The sequence below is a fragment of the Pelophylax lessonae genome (genome assembly GCF_965119305.1).
Source record: "Pelophylax lessonae genome assembly, chromosome: 13".
Taxonomy (NCBI): Eukaryota; Metazoa; Chordata; class Amphibia; order Anura; family Ranidae; genus Pelophylax; species Pelophylax lessonae.
Window position 1 is genome coordinate 150,323,987 of NC_138780.1, and position 23,327 is coordinate 150,347,313.

General features: G+C 40.8%; 1 protein-coding gene across 1 annotated transcript in view; it reads right to left on the reverse strand.

The window, feature by feature from the left end:
* LOC309569417 (coiled-coil domain-containing protein 170-like) overlaps positions 1 to 23,327 on the reverse strand; it is a 79,408-nt gene that overhangs the window by 22,035 nt on the left and 34,046 nt on the right. Inside the window, exons 5-7 of the mRNA XM_082275236.1 lie at positions 12,195 to 12,439; positions 9,858 to 10,002; positions 5,861 to 6,046 (exon numbers count right to left, since the gene is read on the reverse strand). Coding sequence (XP_082131362.1) covers positions 5,861 to 6,046; positions 9,858 to 10,002; positions 12,195 to 12,439 — 576 coding nt within the window. The remainder of the gene's footprint in view (positions 1 to 5,860; positions 6,047 to 9,857; positions 10,003 to 12,194; positions 12,440 to 23,327) is intronic.

The following is a 23,327-nucleotide window of genomic DNA, read 5'->3' on the forward strand; positions in this document are numbered from 1 at the left end:
CTGATTTAAGAATGCAGAGAGACTTAGAGGGGAGCACAGCACTGGACAGGGGAGCGGGAGCTGCCAAAGTTAACTTTTCCTATTAACAAGCTGGGGATTGCTTGCTAGGCAGTCCGAGCAACCAATCACCAACCTGTTAATAGGAAAACTAAACTTTGGCAGCTCCCCCCAACCCCTCTCCCCGCCCCACCCCCACCTCATCTAGTTCTTTGCTCCTGCTGTATGCCAGGCCCTGCTAGGAGAATGACAGGGGCCGGTGGCTGGGAGGGGAATCGGCTCCCGTTCAACATTGCCTTCCGGCGCCCCTTTCCCCCCCCCCCCCTCAGATGCGGCACCACACTCGATTTCAGCTTGTTTCCCAATGTGTTTCAGCAGAATCTGCGACCCGTCACATTCGGTAATGGAAGTGACGTTCTGTCAGAACACATATTGGTACACCCTGCACTCTGCAACAGTAAGCCTTCAGTCAGAAGGCGGAGGCGGACATTTTGTTACGCCCAGCCCATACTGTTCACTAACTATATTGGCTGGCTGGGTGTAACAAGATGTCCGCTGCCGCCTTCTGACTGCAGGCTTACTGCAGCCGAGTGCGGGGTGAGCGAATCTGACAGGTCGCTGATTCTGATGGAACAGGCATTTGTCCTACTAGCAGAATTGAAACAAATCCAGTTAGCAAATAAGATGCAGTAAGTAAAGCACTTCTTCTAATCTAGACAATGGCAAACATGCTTCCCATACTTTGCATTCAGGATCTAAAGCAGCCCTTTACAGTTACATTTAAAACCTATGAAAGGCCATTTGATGCGAAAAAGGTTTTTGGACCGTTTCAAATAACTAGATGGGCAGACTTGTAGCCCACTCTAACTTTTTGATTAAATAAATATGACAGGTCTTCTGTATATCAACATACATAAAACTGGATGGGTAATCTGGCAATAATATTTCATACTAAAAAAAAGGAGTACTCTGTTGAGCTGCTCAGAAGTAACAGTTTTTGTTAAGGCTTTCATTGCTGACTTTTCCTTCTATAAATATTAGTTGTCTCATTATGCCTATTGCCAATCAGTGCTGCCTTTCAGATCCCATTAGTGCCGCCCATCAGTGCAACCTATCAGTTCAGTGCCCATCAGTGCTGCATATTAGTGACTCCTCATCAGTGACACCCTATCAGTGCTGCCTCATCAGTGCCCATCTGTGCTGAATATTAGTGCCTCCTCATCAGTGCCACCCCATCAGTGTATTGTGCTTTGAAAACGGTCACATAAAAATTTTAAAAAAGTATCGGCAATCAGTATTGGCGAGTACTTGAAAAAATAATCGGTACTTGTACTCAGTATTTGAAAAGTGGTATCGGTGCAAACCTAGTAATGAACATGGTTGATTAAGTGAAAGTGCAGAGGGGTAAACCCTTTCCTACACTACATAAAACTATAAGTATGGACAGCTTTTGCTCACAAAGATGAGACTTTAGCTGTGCTGGTGGAAATCGATCTATTTACTCTATCTATCTATCTATCTATCTATCTATCTATCTATCTATCTATCTATCTATCTATCTATCTATCTATCTATCTATCTATCTATCTATCTATCTATCTATCTATCTATCTATCTATCTATCTATCTATCTATCTATCTATCTATCTATCTATCTATCTATCTATCTATCTATCTATCTATCTATCTATCTATCTATCTATCTATCTATCTATCTATCTATCTATCTATCTATCTATCTATCTATCTATCTATCTATCTATCTATCTATCTATCTTAAAACTAAAAACATTTGTGGCTTTACATAGACTTTAAAGTTAATACTTTAAACAAACTACCAGTCAGGCTGGGGCCGTAAAGTCATGAACCAACAGCCCTATTTATAATTTCAGACAATAGATAATGCAAAAATGTTTATGGGACTTAAGGTGACTATATATGTTTATAACAGAGACAATTATAAAAAGTCCTTACAGCTTTTATTTTAGTTGTTTAACCGATTGCCGCCCGCCCGCCGCAGTTATTCTGTGGCAGGCAGCCGCTCCTGCGCAAACCGACGTAGGTATACGTCGGTCGCACGCCTGCAGCTAGGGGGCGAGCCATTACTAGTAAAAAAATAAAAAATAAAATAAAAATTACATAAATCTTTCCTGTAGTTAGTAGACGCGATAAACAAATTGGCTTAAAATGCTAAAAAATTTAGATTTTAAAATTTTTTTTTGGGAATGTTATATAGCAGTATGTGAAAAATATTGTTTTTTTCAGAATTGTCGCTTTTTTTTTTTGTTTATAGCGCAAAAAATAAAAATTGCACAGGCGATCAGATACCACAAAAAGAAAGCCCTATTTGTGGGAAAAAAAGGACATCAATTTTATTTAGGTACAGCATCGCATGACAGCGCAATTGTTGTTAAAGTAACGCAGTGCTGAATCGCAAAATATGGTATATAGTATTCACCCCCCTTGACTTTTTTTTTGTTACCTATTTTGTTACATTACAGCCTTAAGTTCAATGTTTTGTTAATCTGAATTTTATGTGATGGATCATAACACAATAGTCTAAGTTGGTGAAGTGAAATGAGAAAAATATATACATAAAACAATTTTTTAGAAATAGAAAACAGAAAATTGGTATGTGCGTATGTATTCACCCCCTTTGTTATGAAGCCCATAAAAAGCTCAGGTGCAAACAATTACCTTCAGAAGTCACATAATTAGTGAAATAATGTCCATTTGTGTGCAATCTAAGTGTCACATGATCTGTCATTACACCTTTTTGGAAAGGCCCCAGAGGCTGCAACACCTAAGCAAGAGACACCACTAACCAAACACTGCCATAAAGACCAAGGAACTCTCCAAACAAGTAAGGGACAATGTTGTTGAGAAGTACAAGTCAGGGTTAGTTTATAAAAAAATATCCAAAACTTTGATGATCCCCAGGAGCACCATCAAACCTATCATAACCAAATGGAAAGAACATGGCATAACAGCAAACCTGCCAAGAGACGGCCACCCACCAAAACTCACAGACTGGGTAAGGAGGGCATTAATCAGAGAGGCAGCACAGAGACCTAAGGTAACCCTGGAGTAGCTGCAGAGTTCCACAGCAGAGACTGGAGTATCTGTATATAGGACGACAATAAGCCGTACTCTCCATAGAGTTGGGCTTTATGGCAGAGTGGCCAGAAGAAAGCCATTACTTTCATCAAAAAAACAAAATGGCACATTTTGAGTTTGCGAAAAGGCATGTGGGAGACTTCTAAAATGTATGGAGGAAGGGGCTCTGGTCTGATGAGACTGAAATTGAACTTTTCGGCCATCAAAGAAAACGCTATGTCTGGCGCAAACCCAACACCTCACATCACCCAAAGAACACCATCCCCACAGTGAAACATGGTGGTGGCAGCATGCTGTGGGGATGTTTTTCAGCAGCCGGGATTGGGAAACTGGTCAGAGTTGAGGGAAAGCTGGATGGTGCTAAATACAGGGATATTCTGGAGCAAAACCTGTACCACTCTGTACGTGATTTGAGGCTAAGACAGAGGTTCACCTTCTAGCAGGACAATGACCATAAACACACTGCTAAAGCAACACTTGGGTGGTTTAAGGGGAAACATGTAAATTTGTTGGAATGGCCTAGTCAAAGCCCAGACCTCAATCTAATAGAAAATCTGTGGTCAGACGTAAAGATTGCTGTTCACAAGCGCAAACCATCCAACTTGAAGGAGCTGGAGCAGTTTTGCAAGGAGGAATGGGCAAAAATCCCAGTGGTAAGATGTGGAAAGCTCATAGAGACTTATCCAAAGCGACTTGGAGCTGTGATTGCCACAAAAGGTGGCTCTACAAAGTATTGACTTTAGGGGGGGGGGGGGGAATAGTTATGCGCATTGACTATTTCTGTTATTTTGTCCTATTTGTTGTTTGCTTCACAATAAAAAATAAATAAAATAATAAAAACATCTTCAAAGTTGTGGGCATGTTCTGTAAATTAAATGATGCAAATCCTCAAACAATCCATTTTAATTCCAGGTTGTGAGGCAACAAAACACGAAAAATACAAGGGGGTGAATACTTTTGCAAGGCACTGTACAACCCATACATTTGAAGTCACCACACTATATAGTTTTTATCTCTTTCGATTATTATAGGATAGTGAACAATTTACTTCACAGTCTGCTCTAGTTGTCCTCACCTTTTTTACATTTCTGATTAGCAAATCTTTAAAAATCTAGTTGTTTTGCATGCTGAAAAAATAGTTTAGATGACAGCCAACAAAATCCCATAAATGGGGGAAAAGAAAGAAACAAATGTATACCTGTATACAGCACACACACACACACACACACACACATACATACACACACATATGTGTATATATATGTATATATATATATAGATATTGCCATTCCCATACATGTCAAAGAATCAAAAAATAAGGGAATAAAGGATATATACTCTTGTAATACCCTTGTAATTGTGTATGTATCTATTGCAATTCCCATACAGGTCAAAAAATCAAACAATAAGGGAATAGGGGATATATACCCTTGTAATATCGTTCAAAATAAGTTAGATATGTATCTCCAAGTGAATCTCAAGATTCTACCAAGAGGTAATGGAATTACAGTTGTAAAATCCTTTGTATGGTAATCACTTATACATCACCCCTCCTCAATATAGTACTTGCCCCTCACTTTTTTTTTTGTTGATAGCAGTTTAGACAAATAATGGCTGTGCGTTGAGTTATTTTGAGGGGACAGAAAACGTACATTGTTATACAAGCTGTACACTCACTACTTTACATTGTAGTAATGTGTCATCTCTTCAGTTTTGTTAAATGAAAAGATATAATAAAATAGTTACAAAAATGTGAGGGGTGTACTCACTTTTGTGAGATACTGTATGCTATCATAGGTCCTTAAATGTTTTAACCCCCAACTCCAGCCAAATCATTTTTGTTTTGTTTTGTATAGAGTGGAAAGGCTTGGAATCCTTTATCTGACCCCCCCCCCCCCAAAAAATTCTTCCCTCTCGCTCTCGTTTTCTGTAACAGAAACAGGAAACAGAGTCTAAAGCTGGTCGTATACTGAAACTTGCAGGTTGAAACAACAGATTCTTCCATCCACGCTATACAGTGTGCATGGATGAATGTCCCTGAGTGTGTATTGTGTTTTGACAGCTTGTCCCGCCAGCTGTCAAAACACCCTTACAGCACTGCATCTATTTGGATGTAGCAGCTTTTTGGTCGTCAATTTCTGCCTGACTTTAAATTGAGGAATGTCGGGCTGAAGGTGGCCAACAGAGCCACCCACTGAGCAAATTTTGGACAACTCCTCACGAACCGGCTGAAATTAGTACAGTGTATGGTCAGCTAATTCTTTACCCACTCTATTTAACTAAAAATGGCTGGGTTTTACCTTGAAGATAAAGGTCTTTACCTTTTTCTTTAATAAATAAAACAGCATACAGCATGTACCCATTCTTTCCAAACAAAATCACATATTTCTGAAACAAGGGCAAGAAACTTTGGCATTATAGTAACACAACATCCTCTATATTTTACTGGAAAACAACACATCAGATAAGATTGAAGTGTGACCCAACTCATGACAATGTGGGTCACAAATGCAGTTATATCTGCTAAGCAATAAAATGACATGAAATGTGACCCTGGAATTTGTAGAAGAAACAGTCAAATTGATCATCTTTTTTCTCCAGACATCCACTATAAAGAGTAACCTTGGGTTATGGAGACCCACTGTGTCACTCAACGTGGAAACAAAGACAAGGAATACATCTTGGTTTCATGTTGTGACTGTTGTGTGTCAGAGGACAAGAGACAAACCCAGGAGCACTCTCTCACCTGTTTTAGCGATTTAAGCTCTGCTGGAAAGTTGGATAAGGATTTCTTGTGTTTCTCAGTCTCTGAGACCAGCTTCACTATGGTATCCCGACTGGCTTTAAACTCCACTTGTTGGCTGGCCAAGGTGTCTTCAAGACTTGTCACTTTGGACTTTTGCAAAATATATTCTCTCACAATCTTTTCTACCTGGAATAGAGTACACATAGGAGCTGTATGAAAAGTAGGCTACAGGGAAACTTTTTTTGTTGCCCAAAGCAAGCCATTGGTTTTGACATTTAATTACTGCAACAAGCATTCAGATTAGTTATTATAGACATCAAAAATTTTTTCTACTGCACAATTTTCATAAATCTTCCCTATAGTTATTACTGCCAGGAACTGCTCTTATTACTCTTATTGGAAAGCCTTTTTGACTTAAATCATAGGGGTGTATGGACAACTTACAGCTTAACTCCAGGAAGCTAATACAATTATAAAATTGTGCCTGCCCAGCTGATGATGAATTATTTTCTCATTTTAAGGGGATGATCTAAAAATAAGCAAAACTTCTCTTACTCATCCCTGGGTCGGTCACCAAGGTTAAGAAGGGCTCTGAATTCCTGAACTGCAGGCCGCACTTTGATTCCTTGGCATCGGAGATCAACTACAGTACCCATGTGAAAGAATGGGTGACTGAGCTTAATCATATCATGAGGATGGAGGATTTACCTACTATCTTACAGGAAGGCCATGCTAAATTGATGAAAATATGGTGTACCTGCATTGAATTCTTAAACTCTAATAAACTTCAGTCCTTTCTCTTATTTTTTATACCTTGTTTATGAAGTATATTGTTTCACGGTTACATGAGCTTATGTTTTTGGAGTTGTATTCGAGATGTGCAAAGAGAGATCACACAAATACTTAGAAGTATAACATTTTATTAAGTAATAACAGATACATATAACAAATGTAATAATGTAATAAGATTAGAAAATACGAGGGTTCTTCAAAAAGTTTTCACACTTTTTTTTAACTCTATTACAGTGCATCCGGAAAGTATTCGCAGCATTTCACTTTTTCAGCCTTATTCCAAAATGGATAAAACTAATTATTTTCCTCAAAATTCTACAAACATTTCTCCATAATGACAACGGGAAAGATGTTTGTTTTGAAATCTTTGCAAATTTATTAAAAATAAAAAAGGAAAAAAATCCCATGTGCATAAGTATTCACAGCCTTTGATCAATACTTTGTTGAAATACCTTTGGCACCAATTATGGCCTCAAGTCTTTTTGAGTATGATGCTACAAGCTTGGCACATCAATTTTTGGGCAGTTTCTCCCATTCCCAGGACCCCTCAAGCTCCATCAGGATGGATTGAGAGCGTCGGTGCACAGCCATTTTCAGATCTGTCCAGAGATGTTCAATCGGGTTCAAGTCTGGGCTATGGCTGGTCCACTCAAGGACGATCCTGTGATACTACAATTAATCTATACCTGAAAAACATTGACGCTACTTAATGCCTAATCACCACCTTATGTTCCAAGGGCAAGGGATTAACTAGACCCCATACTGGACAGGTATTGGAACTTAATCAATTAAACTAATACATATGTACGCTAATTATGCTTTTATATATATTAGAATAAAAACTTCTGTAGTTTTCTACGCTACAGCGGTACCCTATTGGTGTGCGCTAGTATATACATTCACTACATATATCTACAGTGTATCATACATTTTACAATTTTCTTTTCTTGAACAGGATTCAAGACGTTGAGAAAACATATAAACCTGTTTATTTAAACTCACTACTTTACATCAAAATATCTTTTTTCCAACACAAGAATATTTTATAGGTAAGGCAGCATAAAAGAGTGTTAAGTCATTTATATATATTTCTATAAGTCTGGTCAATATATTAGTACTCTATTGGTACCATCTAATCAATAGATGGTATACAATTAAAATAGACCTCTTTTCTACTAGAATCATAATAAGTCTAAATACAACGCCTCCCACCTCTATCTACTTATAGCTCTGGATGTCCATCCACTCAGCACTTTAGATACAAACTGGTTTAATTTGAGTCCATCCTGTGACCTGTTGTCATTTGGGATTCATACATTCTACATTGGTAAGCAAATAAATTGTTATTTCACATCTTGCTATAATGTATCAAAACAAATGTTTTGGGATTAATACAGACAAATGGGCTTTTCATTTAGGCCCTATAAGGACATTGTATGAACTTAGGATATGCTGTATGGTACTCATGCACTTTTTCCTTTGTTTTCTTCAGATCTTACCTTTATATAACAAAATGCATTGTATTAATCCTCCTGAAGAAGCGTAAAAGCATACGCAAAACATGTAGAGGAAATTTACACCATTGTGGCTCCCTCAACATCCGAAATATATCCGCATCTACTAGGATCTTCCTCTAAGTATCAGTTGTTTATAAGATTATTAGATTAGTATAGCGGTGAATGAGGGATATCCACACTAACATGAGTGTAACATTTTTGATCTGTTTTTAGCTTTAATTATATCTGCTATGTACTGTCGAGATACTTGTATACTTGTGGAAATATTTTTAATGAACTATTAATAAAATATTTATTTTTATGACAATTGCTGTCAGATACTGTGCCGACAAAGTCCATCCCTCCAGCAATAGCTATCCTTCAAGGACATTCAAATATCATGGCTGTGTGCTTAGGGTTGTTGTCCTGTTGGAAGATAAACCTTCGCCCAGTCTGTGGTCCAGAGTGCTCTGGAGCAAGTTTTCATCAAGGATGTCTCTGTACATTGCTGCATTTATCTTTCCCTTGATCCTGACTAGTCTTCCATTTTCTGCCACTAGAAAACATCCCCACAACATGATGCTGCCATCACCATGCTTCACTGTAGGGATGGTGTTGGCCAGGTGATGAGCAGCGCCTGGTTTCCTCCAGACATGACACTTGCCATTCAGGCCAAAGAGTTCAGTCTTTGTTTCATAAGACCAGAGAATTTTGTTTCTCATGGTCTGAGAGTTCTTCAGGTGCCTTTTGTATTACTCCAGGTGGGCTGTCATGTGCTTTTTACTAAGGAGTGGCTTTCATCTGGCCACTCTACCATATAGACCTGATTGGTGGAATGCTGCAGAGATGGTTGTTCTGGAAGGTTCTCTGGCAGAGTGACCATTGGGTTTTTGGTCACCTCCCTGACTAAGGCCTTTCTCCCCGATCGCTCAGTTTGGCCGGGCGGCCTGCTCTAGAAAGAGTTCTGGTGGTTTCAAACTTCTTCCATTTACAGGTGATGGAGGCCACTGTGCTCATTGGGACCTTCAATGCTGCAGACATTTTTCTGTACCCTTCCCCAGATCTGTGCCTCGCTACAATCCTGTCTCGGAAGTCTGCAGACAATTCCTTGGACTTCATTGGTTGGTTTGAGCTCTGACGTGCACTGTTAACTGTGGGACCTTATATAGACAGGTGTGTGCCTTTCTAAATCATGTCCAATCAACTGAATTTACCACAGGTGGACTCCAACCAAGTTGTAGAAACATCTCAAGGATGATCAGTGGAAACAGGATGCACCTCAGCTCAATTTTGAGTGTCATGGCGAAGACTGTGAAAACGTATGTACATTTTTTCCTGTTTTTTATTTTTAATACATTTGCAAAAATTTCAGACAAACTTCTTTCCCGTTCTTATCACATGTGGTACACAGGGATGATCTACATACTTGAGTGTAGTTTGACTGACTTTCTTGTATCATATCAAGGTTGAACTGGATTAACTGGTGTCTTTATTCATAGTTACATATAGTTACATAGTAGTTGAGGTTGAATAAAGACAATAGTCCATCCAGTTCAACCTGTGTAGGTGTGTGTGGCCCTAATCATCTCTCATACCCTCTCATCTCTCTTCAACCTTACTAACTATATAACTACTTTATGACTGATGGAAAAACAACAATCCCACTGGTCAAATGAACTAAGACAACTGCCTTTGGTTATTGGAATTACCTTTGTCACCAAAACATTGAGGGGATCTTCTTGTTCCTCAACATTCACACTCAGACATGAGGACAGCCTGCCAATACTCTCCTGGAGCTTTTTCTCCCAGCTAAAACTTCTTTGTTCAGCCTTTTCTCTTTCCATCAAGTGTAACCTGTATATGGTGGACACATTAAGAATTATTCTTGTATCATTTTAAAATAGCTTATACCTTAGGTCAGTGTTTTTTCAAACTTTTTTCAGTGCTCTGCGGCCCAAGCCCACCCTTTTTTGAAGCCTATTAGAGCCTCTGACTCTAATCATGTGCTTCAAAAAAAAAAAACCCATTGGAATCCATGCATCTGGCACCCTGCATGTAGATTAGGGGACCGGACACATGGATTGGGGAGCAGTGCCCCTGCGCCCTAAATGGCTACTGGTTGAAATATATATGGAGGATAGTTCCAGAATAAACTCTGTGGAGGCCCCTAGGTAGTCAAAACCTTGTAGCCCCTTAGCAGATTTCTCAAGCACGTTCTAGTGGGATAACATTGAATTAAGTAGTGTGCACATCAGATGGAGAAGACCATCACTACTGTACATTACACATGAGTAGGTTGAGACAATTTTTTTTACAAACGGACATCTGAAAGAACATGAGCTGTACAGGTGATTACGGGAGGCCAATACCAAGATGAATTCAGGCACTTACACTGGCTGCATTTAAAACCTTAGTTTACCTAATGCCCCATACACACGTGCAGATTATCTGCAGACTTTTGTCTGCAGACTTACCAAAACCATATAATATGAGGTCAAACCTAAACACTTTCAATTTGTATGCAATCCGGCAGGCCCTTATGCCCCATACACACATGCAGATTATCTGCAGACTTTTGTCTGCAGACTTACCAAAACCATATAATATGAGGTCAAACCTAAACACTTTCAATTTGTATGCAATCCGGCAGGCCCTTGCACTACATAGAAAAGGTAAGTCTGCAGACAAAAGTCTGCAGATAATCTGCACGTGTGTATGGGGCATTACACTACATAGAAAAGGTAAGTCTGCAGACAAAAGTCTGCAGATAATCTGCACGTGTGTATGGGGCATCAAACAAAACAAAAAATCAGCACAAGAACCATGACTTAACATCAGTGAGATGTGTCCCTTGTGCTTCTTCCTCTTCCAATGTCTTCCAACCCCACAGCCATAATCTCACGTTGCAGCAGGGTTCATAGAACTTAGAAGCTGTGACAGGCACACATTAAGAGTGTCTACTTATGCTAGCCCTTTCCACCCAGCTTCCCTATTCATAGAATCTGTTACAACAGTTTCTATGAATGAAATAGGATCTTTGAAAGAAGGGAATAGACCGATCAATCATCTATCCATCCTCCATTCACAGATCCGGTTTCATTCATGGAAGTTGAACTATTGCTTCTTTAAATGGAGTAGCTAGGCAGAAAGGGCAGGCATAGTCGGACACTCTTGATGAGAGCCTGTCACAGCCCCTTAGTTCTGATAACCATTTGGCACAGGAAGATTATGTATGGTGGGGGGCGGGGGGCATTGGAGGAGAAAGATTTAGGCGGTAGGAACACAGCACCACAGGGACACATCTTACTGAAGGTAAGTAATATACCTTATGCTGATTTTTTTCTTTGTTAGGTAAACTTAGGCTTTAAGCTTCCATTAGTTTTTATTTATTTTTTGCAATTGCAGTTACATAATTGCATTAACTAGTGTTTGTTTTAAATCTGTTTCAGTTCAGCTTTTTTCAGGTCTTCATATTTAAGAAATTACAATACTGAGTGTTTAAGGTCAAATATTTTTTTTGTAATTATCGGTATAGACCTAGTTTTGTTTCTCAGAGGATTTCTATTTGATACCAGCTCATTTCTATATAGCATAATAGGGAAAGGTAGTATAACGAGTAGTGAAAGCTGTAACAGTGCAAAGTATTTTTGGGTGGCATTTTCAATGTCCTTATCCTCTGATCTAGGAACCCTTCACCAAAAGACCAGAGAACTAATGGCTCAGTTCTAACACAGACAAAGAGGTGAGATGGGGAATTTCCACATCAGACTTCCCAGAACCTTGCACCTGCTGTAGTTTTTATGGATGATTTCCGTCTCGTATTTGTTTTCCGTTACAGAGAATACAGCACCTTTAGGTGTTGTAGACTCTCATGCTTGGTTTTATCTTGGCCACTGCACATATGGAAGAACTTTTCTCGGGAAAGCCTCACCATTGTTGCCCTTAGGACGTATAAGAACAGAGTACAGAGTAATTAACCTACTGACATTCATTTAGAACCAAAGGATCCGATTTCGGGAGCATTTGTATGTTAAAGTTCTACCCACCTTACTCTATTCTCCAGTTCAGTTATCCTTTCATTTAGTTCTTTATTCTCTCTCCTTAACATATATATCTCAGCATTTGCTTCAGCCTTCCCACTGGTCACATGACTTAGATCCTTTATGTGGTCTTTCAGGGATTTAATCTTAGAAGCCTGAAAAGCATTCTTCTCCTTGAAGCCTTCTAATTCTTCTTTTAGTTCTTTTAGGAAGGCGTCCTTGACAGACAATTTATCCTTCAGATCAGATACCTGAAAAGGGCAGAATTGTACATAGTCATCATACTGTATATGATGTATTATAAACAGCACTAGTCACCTACACAAAGTGGAGAAGGTGGATGGCATAATAATGGGTTGAACCACTTTTCATATCACCCATCAGCGTTTTTACATGGATGAATAAACTGGGCATTTCAGCTGAAGAACTTAGCTTCTTAAGATTAAGATTATTATAAAGCTTTATGATAGGTACCTGCGCAATATTAAAATGTGTGCAAAGAGGTGTGTGTCTTAACAGTTATGAAAACTGGACAAAATCAACAAAAACCAAAGACAAGAAACCGTGCTCTATCAAAAACCAAATCTATAAAGTGCTCTGCTAAAAATTACTTAAATGCATATAATTCATAATTCTCTATAAAAAAATTAGTAAAGTGCTATGATTTTACTTAACCACTTCAATACAGGGCATTTTCACCCCCTTCCTGCCCAGACCAATTTTCAGCTTTCAGCACTCTCACACTTTTTATGAGAATTACTCATGAACACTGTACCCATATAAAATTTGTGTCCTTTTTTATACACAAATAGAGCTTTCTTTTGGTGGTATTTAATCACTACTGTTTTTTTTTTTATTTTTTTGTGCTATAAATAAAAAAATACCAAAAAGTTTTGTGAAAAAAATCATTTTTTCTTTGCTTCTGTCATAAAATTTTGCAAATGAATAACTTTTCTTCATACATTTTGGCCAAAATGTATACTTCTACATATCTTTGGTAAAAATAACCCAAATAAGTGTATATTATTTGGTCTTTGTGAAAGCTATAGAATCTACAAGCTATTGAAAATTGATCACACCTGATGTACTGAAGGCCTATCTCATTTCTTGAGACACTAGCAAGCCAGGAAAGTACAAAAACCCCCAAATGACCCCTTTTTGGAAAGTAGACATTCCAAGATATTTAGTAAGAGGCATGGTGAGTTTTTTGAAGTTGTAATTTTCTCTCACAATTCTTTGCAAAATGAAGATTTTTTTTTTTTTTTACAAAATTGTTGTATTAACAGTTTATTTCTCTCACACAGCATATGCATACTTGCAACTACACCCCAAAATGTATTCTGCTACACCTGAATATGGCGATACCACAGGTGTGAGACTTACATAGCCTAGCCACATACAGAGGCCCAACATCCAAGTAGCACCGTCGGGTGTTCTAGGAGCATAAATTACACATATAATTTCCTGACAAACACCCCAACGCATAATATTTGAGGCATAATGAGTCTTTTTAATACGTCATTTTTTTTCCACAAGTTTTTGTAAAATGTGGAAAGAAAATGAAAACACAATTTTTTTTTTTTTTTACACAAAGTTGTCCATTTATACAAATTTTCTAATATATAGCATGAACATAGCAAAAAATTGCACCCAAAAATACACTCTGCTACTCCTCCTGATTATGGCGATACTACATGCATGAGACTTTTACACAGCCTAGCCACATACAGAAGCCCAACATTCAAGTAGCACCATCACGCATTCTAGGAACATAAAATACACATCTTATTTCCTGACAACCTATCATTTTTGAAGGCCCCACATAGCATGTACATACCAAGAATTACACTCCAAAATACATTCTATTGAAGAAAGGGTAAAAAAAAAAAAAATTACCCGTGGTTTTAGTAGTGCAATTGTCCATAGAGGAGAGGATTTAATCCAGGCAGCAGACAGGGACATGCTTAGCAACAACAATATTAATTATCCAGGCAGCAAGCAGGAACTTTCAGTACTGGGATATTGTCAGCACAGCCAAAGCATTTGTCCAAAGGAATTGGCCAGGCAGAGACATGGTCAGCACAGCCTTAATATTGGTCCAGAAACTCATTATTATACCGCTCTCCAGCCCTTCATAAACATACTGCCTCTTGCTACATTATTCCCATAGTACAAATAGCAGGCAGAGGTGTGGTCAGTTCATGTGGCAGGCAGAGGCATGATGGCTACTAGTCAGCAGCAGGCTGAGGTCCTCTGTCAGGTAAGACCTGGGCACAGGGATAGAGGCTTCTCCCACCTGAATCTCTTTGAAGCCTCTGGACTCCAGACCCTAATCCGGAAATTACAAAACCTGGAGAGAACCAAAATATTGTTTTCTCGATCTGTAAAAAAACAATTCTTGAGCCCCTCACATATGTCAGACCCCTGTGTACTACAGTAGCAGGGCAACAGATCAGTCCAAGCGGAAGGGAGAAGCATAGTCAATAAAACAGGCCAGGGTCAGTTCACGGGGAAGCTGTCCAAATGGTAGGCAGAAGTGTAATCGTTAAAACAGGCCAGGGTCAGTTCACGTGAAAGCAGTCCAAACGGTAGGCAGAGGCATAGTCGAAAAACAGGCCATGGTCAGTTTACCTGAAAGGCAGTGGCATGGTTATTTGAGAAAACATGGAAAATGGTCAACACAGATGATGAAAATTGTGAAATGATTAAAAATATGGGCTAATATTTTAAGGATGAGTGATAAAGTCAGAAGCATTCTCCAATGCAAAGGCCGGTTAGGAGGGAAACTGGGGACAATCGTAACTGGTATCTCTACAAAATCCTCTTTTGCTGCATATGCAACATCTTTTTTGGTGTCTTCGGCCTGCTTCAAATGGTGGAATGTTGTCCAGGAAGTGGAGTTCATGAAGTCGGCTAACAGCATCAGAGCAAAGGTTTTCTGGAGGGGGGGTCTTTGTTGAGAGATGAGGGACGTGACAATTTCTTTGATTCATTTTAGGAAGGGGGTGGGACTTTCTGTGGGTTTGGTGTAGATAATATATGCATTATAAATGGCCAAATTAATTAAATAAATCGCTACTTTCTTGTATGTTGCCAAATAGGGCTGAAGCATTTGGTCATTGAAATCCCCCCCATGTAAAGATTATATTCTTGGACGCACGTTGGCTTTTAAATGGGACCTCGTCTTCTTTAAACCTCAACTGTGGTGTTATTATGGATGGTGGACATCATATATACATTCCTGCTATTCTTCCACCTCAAAGCCAGCACTTCGTTGCTTCTCAAAGCTGCTTTTTCCCCCCCTTCACATTTTTTTGTTGACCAAAGTTTGTGGAAAGCCCTTCCTGTTCTTTCTGGTGGTTCTGCAGGCCAGAGATTTTGCAAGGTGTAGGTGTTGGAAAAGGGGCAGGCTGGTATAGAAGTTATCCAGATATATATAATAACCTTTGTTCAGCAGTGGGTATGCCAGGTCCCATGCAATTTTTCCAGTTGTGCCCATGTAGGCCAGGCACTCAGGGGGATGGAGCTGGGAATCTCTTCCTTAATATATGCGGAACGCATACAGATATACCATGGCTCTTTCATATAACTTGTAAATTTTGACCCCCGTATTTGGCCCTTTTGCTAGGAATATATTGTTTTATTCCTAGCCGGCCTGTAAAGTGTACCAGGGACTCATCCACACATATGTTCTGATCAAGGACATAAAATTCTGCCACCCTTTGGGAACAAAATTTTACATAATTTGTCATTGTTTGGATGGTTTCGGGGAGGGCACTGGGTGTTGTCGCTGAAGTGAAGGAAGTGCATAATCATCTCATATCGGGACCTGGACATTATGGCAGAATAAATGGGAATGTGGTGGATAGAGTTGGTGGACCAATAGGCATGTCTTTCATTTTTTTTTTTTGGAAGCCCCATGTTTATATTGAGGCCCATAAACAATTTGAACACCTCCAAAGTCAAATCTCTCCACTCAAATGGATGGGCATAGGATGATTGGGGGTTGTCTGCAATATACTACTGGGCTTAGAGATTGGTCTGGTCCGCAATAAATTGCAGGGTAAAAAAAATAAAGAAAATCAATTTCTGAAAAATTCTCAGGATTGGCCTGAACACCTGGCTGTGCGGTGAACGGGTGATTGCTTGCTGATCCTGAGTTGGAAGGCAGCCATGTTGGGTTGGCAAGAGCATCTGGGAGGTATGTAAGGGCCCTGACTCTTGGGGGATGTGACACTCCAGTGCTGGTAGTTGGGGGATTTGAAATTCTTGCGCTGCTACTTAAGGGGTGATACTGCAGTGCTGGTGCTGGGCCTAGGCATTTGATCCTGGGGTGTATCGCTGGTGGCAGTGTTGGTACTGGGCCTGGGCATTTGATCCTTAGGTCTATCGCTGGTGGCAGTGCTGGTACTGGGCCTGGGCATTTAATCCTAGGGTCTATTGCTGGCGGCTGCCTGGTTTCTACTGTGCTCTTTTACGAGGGAACCATTTTTCCTCTGATTCCATCACCGATCCACTGCTATTAATTGGTTCAAATTCTGGATTCTGAATTGAAATTGGAATCTGATGAGAACTCCCCGCTGCTCTCATCCGTCATGGAGAGGATCTGAAACGCCTCCTCACTGCTGTAAACTTTTTTGGACATGATGGTGGCTGTGTGACGGTAGTTTGGTGATGGGCTGTGCGACGGGTGACAGATGACTGCTGACGTTCACTGATGGGTGGCAGGTGATGGTGACTGATAGGTGACAGATGATGGTCACTGATGGGTATCTGATGGGTGACAGGTGACGGTCAATGGTGGGTGTCTAGTGGGTGACAGGTGATGGTCACTGATGGGTGACAGGTAATGGCCACTGATGGGTGGCAGGTGATGGTCACTGATGAGTGATTGATGATGGTCACTGATGAGTGATTGATGATGGTCACTGATGGGTGACAGGTGATGGCACTGATGGGTGATAGTCACTGATGGGTGACAAGTGACGGTCACTAATGGGTGATTGATGACGGTAACTGATGGGTGACTGACGGGTGACTGGAGACGGCACTTATGGGTGATAGGTGACAGGCAATGGTCACTGATGGGTGACAGATGCACCGCTGATGGTACTGATGGCAGTCTCTGATGGGTGACAGTTGCACTTTATGGGCACTGATGTGGTGACTGTTGGGTGACAGGTACAGGGGGGGGGGGGCTGAAGACTGTACACATCTGATAGGGACAGGTTCCCTTTATTTGTGTTTAGCGTAGAGTAAACTGACAAACACAGATTAGTAACTCACTGCTCCTGGATCTTCTCTCCTCACATTGGAAATGGTTTGTGAGGAGAGAAGAGCTGGTAACAGTCAGTTACTGCTCTGTGTTTACATTTATGATTGGCTGTGAATGGATCACGGCCAATCACGTGGTAAACAGCCATTGTCATTGGCTGTTTACCACTGTCAGTGACGAACTGTGTTCCTGGAAACATGCCACCACCGACATGACTGCACAGTGCACTCCCGATCGTGCGCATGTGCAGTCTACACAGGAGGCAGAGCTATGTGGTTGGCTGTGATTGGATCACAGCCGATCACATGATAACCTCATTGGCTGTTTACCCTCTGTCGGTGACGAGCTGTGTCTCTGGGACACGCCGCCACTGACAGTGCAGGGCTGCGTATACCCAATTGCGTGCATGTCCTGCTTGAATGGGCCGAAGTCATATGACGTCGGCCCAGAACGAGAGCCGCACCGCTCTGCTGTCATTTGACGGTGGGCGGGTGACAACTGGTTAAAAAAGTGCTCTGCCCAAATATTTATTTATAACACCATGAAGTCTATAGGACAATCCATAAATCCCTAATAAGGTGCTTGCCCGACATCCTTGAAATCCTTTTTGTGACATATAAGTGCTTGTTAAGATAAAATCTCAGAGTGGCGATTAAATGTAAAAACAAAATCCACTGATCCATGCTCCCAAACGACAGCACTTCACACTTTCTAGAAGAATCTGACCTCTTTTCTCAAAGAAGGTAAAAAACGATTTAGGCAGTGATGGGATTCGGCCGGTTCGCACTGGTTTGTTCTAACCTGTTATTAACATTTTACAAGTTTGCCGACCCAATACAAGCCGGATATTGGGCCGGTCCGATTCTCCTAAAAAAGGCTGCAGCACTCCGCTCTCCCTGTCCTGCACGAGCCGAGTATAAGTTCTGCACTGCAGGCAGACTTTGCTTCCTGGTTGGCACTGATGTTTTCCTCAATAGGAAGCTGGCTGGGCTGAGACTCAGCTACCTATTGGCTGAGGAGGTAGCAGGAGGCGGGCTGCACCGCCTTCCCTTGCCTCTCAGCCAATGGGTGCATTGCCCATTACTTCCAGCAGGCTTCCTGTGAAGTGGCAGGGAGCTGCTCTGCAACTGAGAAGTGTGTTATGTTCCAACATGTTTAAAAATTGCTAGAAGTGCCTTCCTTCCTCCCTCCCTGCCTCTTTCTTTCTCTCTCCATCCATCCCTCTTTCTTTCCCTCTTTCTAACTGAGGACACACTTACTGTACCTAAAGCATTTTTGACCTTCTTTGAGAAAAGAGGTCAGGTTCTTCTGGTAAGTGTGGAGTGTTGTCACTTGGGAACACAGATTGGTGGGTTTTGTTTACCATTAAATCACCACTCTGAGATTAAATCCTAACAAGCACCTCACAATCAGGAATTCACGGATGTCACGGCAAGCACCTTATTAAGAACTTTATGGAATGTCTTATATTAATTTCATGGTGTTATAAATTATTTTTTTGCAAGGAGCATTTTTTAAGTAAAATCCCAGCACTTTACTAATTGTTTATAGAGCATTATCAATTATATGCATTTCATTCATTTTTAGCATATCACTTTATAGATTTGGTATTTGATAGAGCGCGTTTTCTTGCCTTTCGTTTCTGTTGAAATGATAAAGCTATGTAGTCTTTGTTGCTGCTTTAAATAGCATTATGACATATTAAAACCAACCCCTGACCACTTCTTTATTGTGTGCTTGTTTGAAGTAAAAATCTTAGCAAATCTGACTCGGGATTCTAGGCCCAGGTGTCGCAAGCTGTCACATATACTATGCTAAATGAGAGTTAGCCTGATTTCTGTCAAATTGTGTTGCCTGCAAAATGTCACCCTATTGAGTTTCTGAAGGACTCTTTTTGACTATAGCAGCATTTTTGCAACTTAATGTACATGTAAACTCAATCAATAATATTTTATATACATTTTCACATGTTAAAGGGGAAGTATAGCCAAAGCTATTTTGGCTATACTGCTCCTGTAGGTCAGGAGAGTGCAGTCTGTTCTGCACTTCTGTGACCCGTTTTTAGGCAATAGTGGGCAAAAGCCCACTTTCAGCTAACATCAATCTGCCAGTCCAGGCTCTGGATCAATCCCAACCTTACATCTGCTCCAAAACTGGTCAGCCTGTAGGCTGAACTAAAGAACAGGTTCCTCCATCCAAGCTAATAGCACGTATGTTTGAATCTCCCCTGCCGGGCTATTGTATTCTGGGAGCTGGCTCCACCAGCAGTCAGAATACTCAAACAAGGCCTACATCTGATTAGAAATTTTTTTTTCAAAAGTATCTTTTGATAAAAGTTGACTGAACAATTAACTTTTGTGAAACAAAATGGTGCCGCAGGGACATAAACTGCCCGAATTTAGTCAAAACCAGCAAGAATCTGATAATATTTAAGCAGTGTATGGCCAGCTTTACCTTCTTGAGTAGTGCACAATGAATCAGGAGACCAGCACTATGGGGTAAATTTACTAAGACCGGTGAACTCAGAATTTGATGCAGCTGTGCATGTTAACCAATCAGCTATTAACTTCAGCGTGTTCAATTAAAGTTGTTCTTAAGCCACTTGCATCACTTTGCATAATCATCTTTGTTTTTTAGGCCTGTGTACCTCTGTCTATGTGTTTAAAAAAAATGCTGTGAATACCAGATTTCACTGTGCTGCTTGGCAATCACGTGACCGGGTGGCTCTCTCCTCTCCCCGTCTGACAGCTGCAGGGGGCGGGGGCCGAGATTCCCCTACTGACGTCACTTGGGAGGAGAGGAGGAGAAAGAGAGAGCCGGTGAGTCACGTGATCACCGAGCAGCACACTGAAATCAGGTATATACAGCATTTCTTTAATAAAAACACATTAATAGGTATTTCAGCAGGAGTGGCGGGTGAGCCTTGACACAGAGCTGACAGTCAGGGATGGGGGAGGAGGATAGATGGGGACACAGGAGAGCAGAGAAGAGGGCTGCAGATGACGGAGGCACATAAACTGACCACGGTGTCAGGGCTCAGCAGCCATGATATACCATGGTCAAATTACAGGGGGGAAGGCAGAACCAGGCAGGATCAGCCAGATTTGATTTTTTAGGTGATACAAAGGGCCAAATTACACAGCACAAGCACTGTGCTGTATAACATGCTTTAAGGGAACAGGATCGATTTTTTTTTTTTTTTTTTTTTATGGGGTAACAAACGCTTTAAGCTTTGGCAATAAAACCTGGAAGCTGATTAGTTTCTATGCAGAGTTGCACCAGATTTTGCACAATGCAGTTTTAGTAAATAATCCCCAATGAGTAAAAGCAAAATGAGTATGGTGGTAAGGATGCCACTACAAGCACATATTTATCAGGAAGTTCTATCTGCATTAACCACTTCAGTTCTGGAAAGTTTACCCCCCTTCATGACCAGGCCATTTTTTGGGATACTGCACTGCATTACTTTAATTGAAAATGTACAATTGCGCAGTCAATGTGAAGTTCCACTGGAAGCATAAGGGATGAATCTGAAACTTTCAAAATAACTTCCGAAAATCCAAATCAATTTGGAACAACAAATGTACAAAACAAGTTCCAGAAAATGAATCATTCTAACATAACAAATATAACTAAATGAAATGAATGACTTAAGGAATTATCCCGAAACTAAACACATTTTTCACATCTCTACATATAACCCTTTCTGTTTTCCTACGGCTTTTACAGCAAAACACAGTTGTGGCTTCCATCATGCACAAATTTTACAGCTTTTACAGCAAGTTATAGAAGCCAACAAAATCTTATTGCCTGCAAAAGATTCATTTAATAAAAAAGAACTTGTTGAGTGAAAAGGGAGATGAGATAGAACAATCTTAGATTAAAGCCAAATGTTACATTGTTGATTTAGGTGGGGGTGGACTTACAGAGCCCATTACATGATGAAAGGAAGTAAAGGTTATGGAAGTAAAAATGACACACTGATCTCACTTGACATAGTAGAAAAGGCTCTGTTTTGGAACTAGTGGAAGGTCAGGTACAATGTGTAGCTGGAAATTGCTCCTGTTATAAGTAGCACTATCCCAATTGGATAACAAACTCTGCATATAATCCAAGGCCACGTCCCCGATCTTCACCTCACTGTGCCTATTTCAGTGAATAAATTGACTGTTGTTAAAATTAATAAAGAGATATGGAGACCAACATTTCTGGCCTCCTTCCAAAGCGCTAGTTGCTTGGCTTCAGTATATTTAAGTTTTAGGCTCAGGACAAGCAGGCCTATATATTTTTCTTACAAGTGTAACACCCTCCTAGTTTAGAGCAGGCTTCTGGTAAATTGATTTAACTCCTCTGTAAGCAGAGGAGGAGAGCTTGATTGTTTTAGGCTGTTCAGTGTCTCGCAGACTTCTGTTTTGCTACTCACCCCCCCCCCCCCCCCCCCCGAGGACAGGGCAGGCAGTCTTTATTTTTATGGTCTCTGAAGGAAGAGACCATAAATGTTTGGAGGCCTGGCAGCCAAGGAGCAGAACTCCAGGGTCCAGCCTGAGCCTTCTGGAGGAGACCCCTATGTTGGGGGCTCTGCCCCCAGGGCAGAGAAAGAGACAGGGAGGAGAAACCTGAGGATTCATTTTGGAGACATCGAAGTCCCAGCTAGGTTTAGCTGGGGGGCATACCAAAGAGAGTCTGGATCAGAGTCTGGATAGAGCCAGGAAAGCTGGTGTGAGGAGGCTTTACTATTTTGGGACTGAGTGAGTACTTGATCCTGCTACACAGTGGGGAAGTGTCTGTGGGGTGTTTTACCTTACAACCTAGAATAGTGCAGCTAAAAGTTGTGCAAGACAGCCAGAAGCATGCTATACTGTCTAAGTGTGCCCAGTGCAGCCAGGAGCTGTGCAGGACAGCCAGGAGTTTGCCATATTGCTTAAGTGTGCCTCGTGCAGCCAGGAGCTATGTAATACAGCCAGGAGTTGTGCAAGTCATCAAAAAGATAGTACAGTGCAGCCTAAGGTTGAACAATACAGACAGCAATTTGTATAGAGCAGCCAGAAAGCAAGCAGTCCTCAAGATCTAAAGTTTGGAGTATCCCATGTTCCCCATCCATCTAGATGTTGCTGGCTGAGGAAGTCTGCTGTCACTTTTCTATGCTTAAGATGTACATAGTGGGCAAGGTTTGCCCACAAAGTTATGCTCAGGACAGGATCAGATCTAGCTTTCTTGCCACAATGAGACTTCTGGTTCCTTTCTGATGGCTGATATACGCCACTGCCATGGTATTTTCTGAATGAATCATGATCGGATGACCTTCCATTAGGATAACTCAATGCTGCAGAAAAAGTCAAATTGCATGAAGCTCCAGCATGTTAATTGAGTGGCGAGATTCTAAAGACAGCCAAGTGCCTGGCACAGACAGGGTGCCTAGGAATCCTATCCAGCCTGACAGGCTGGCATCCATTGTGAGGATACTTGAATAGGTGGTAAGCAAAGGTTTCCCACACTTGAGAGCTGGATTCCTGAGCTACCAAGACAGGGACAGTTTGGTTCTCAATGCCAAACAAACAGATCAGTCCAAAGATCTGATTGACATTCCACAATGACAAAATGTTGCATTATAGAGGTCTAGAGTAAATTCGTCCAAATGGGGCTGCTTCAAAGTAGGCTATCATCAGGCCCACAACTCTTGTTTAAAATCCCAAGACATGCTGGTAGGTTAATTGGATCCTGTATAAAAAAAATACAAAAAATTGGCCCTACTATGTATGTATGTATGTATGTATGTGAGTTAGGGACCTTAGATTGTAAGCTCCTTGAGGGCAGGGACTGATGTGAATGTACAATGTACATGTAAAGCGCTGCGTAAATTGACA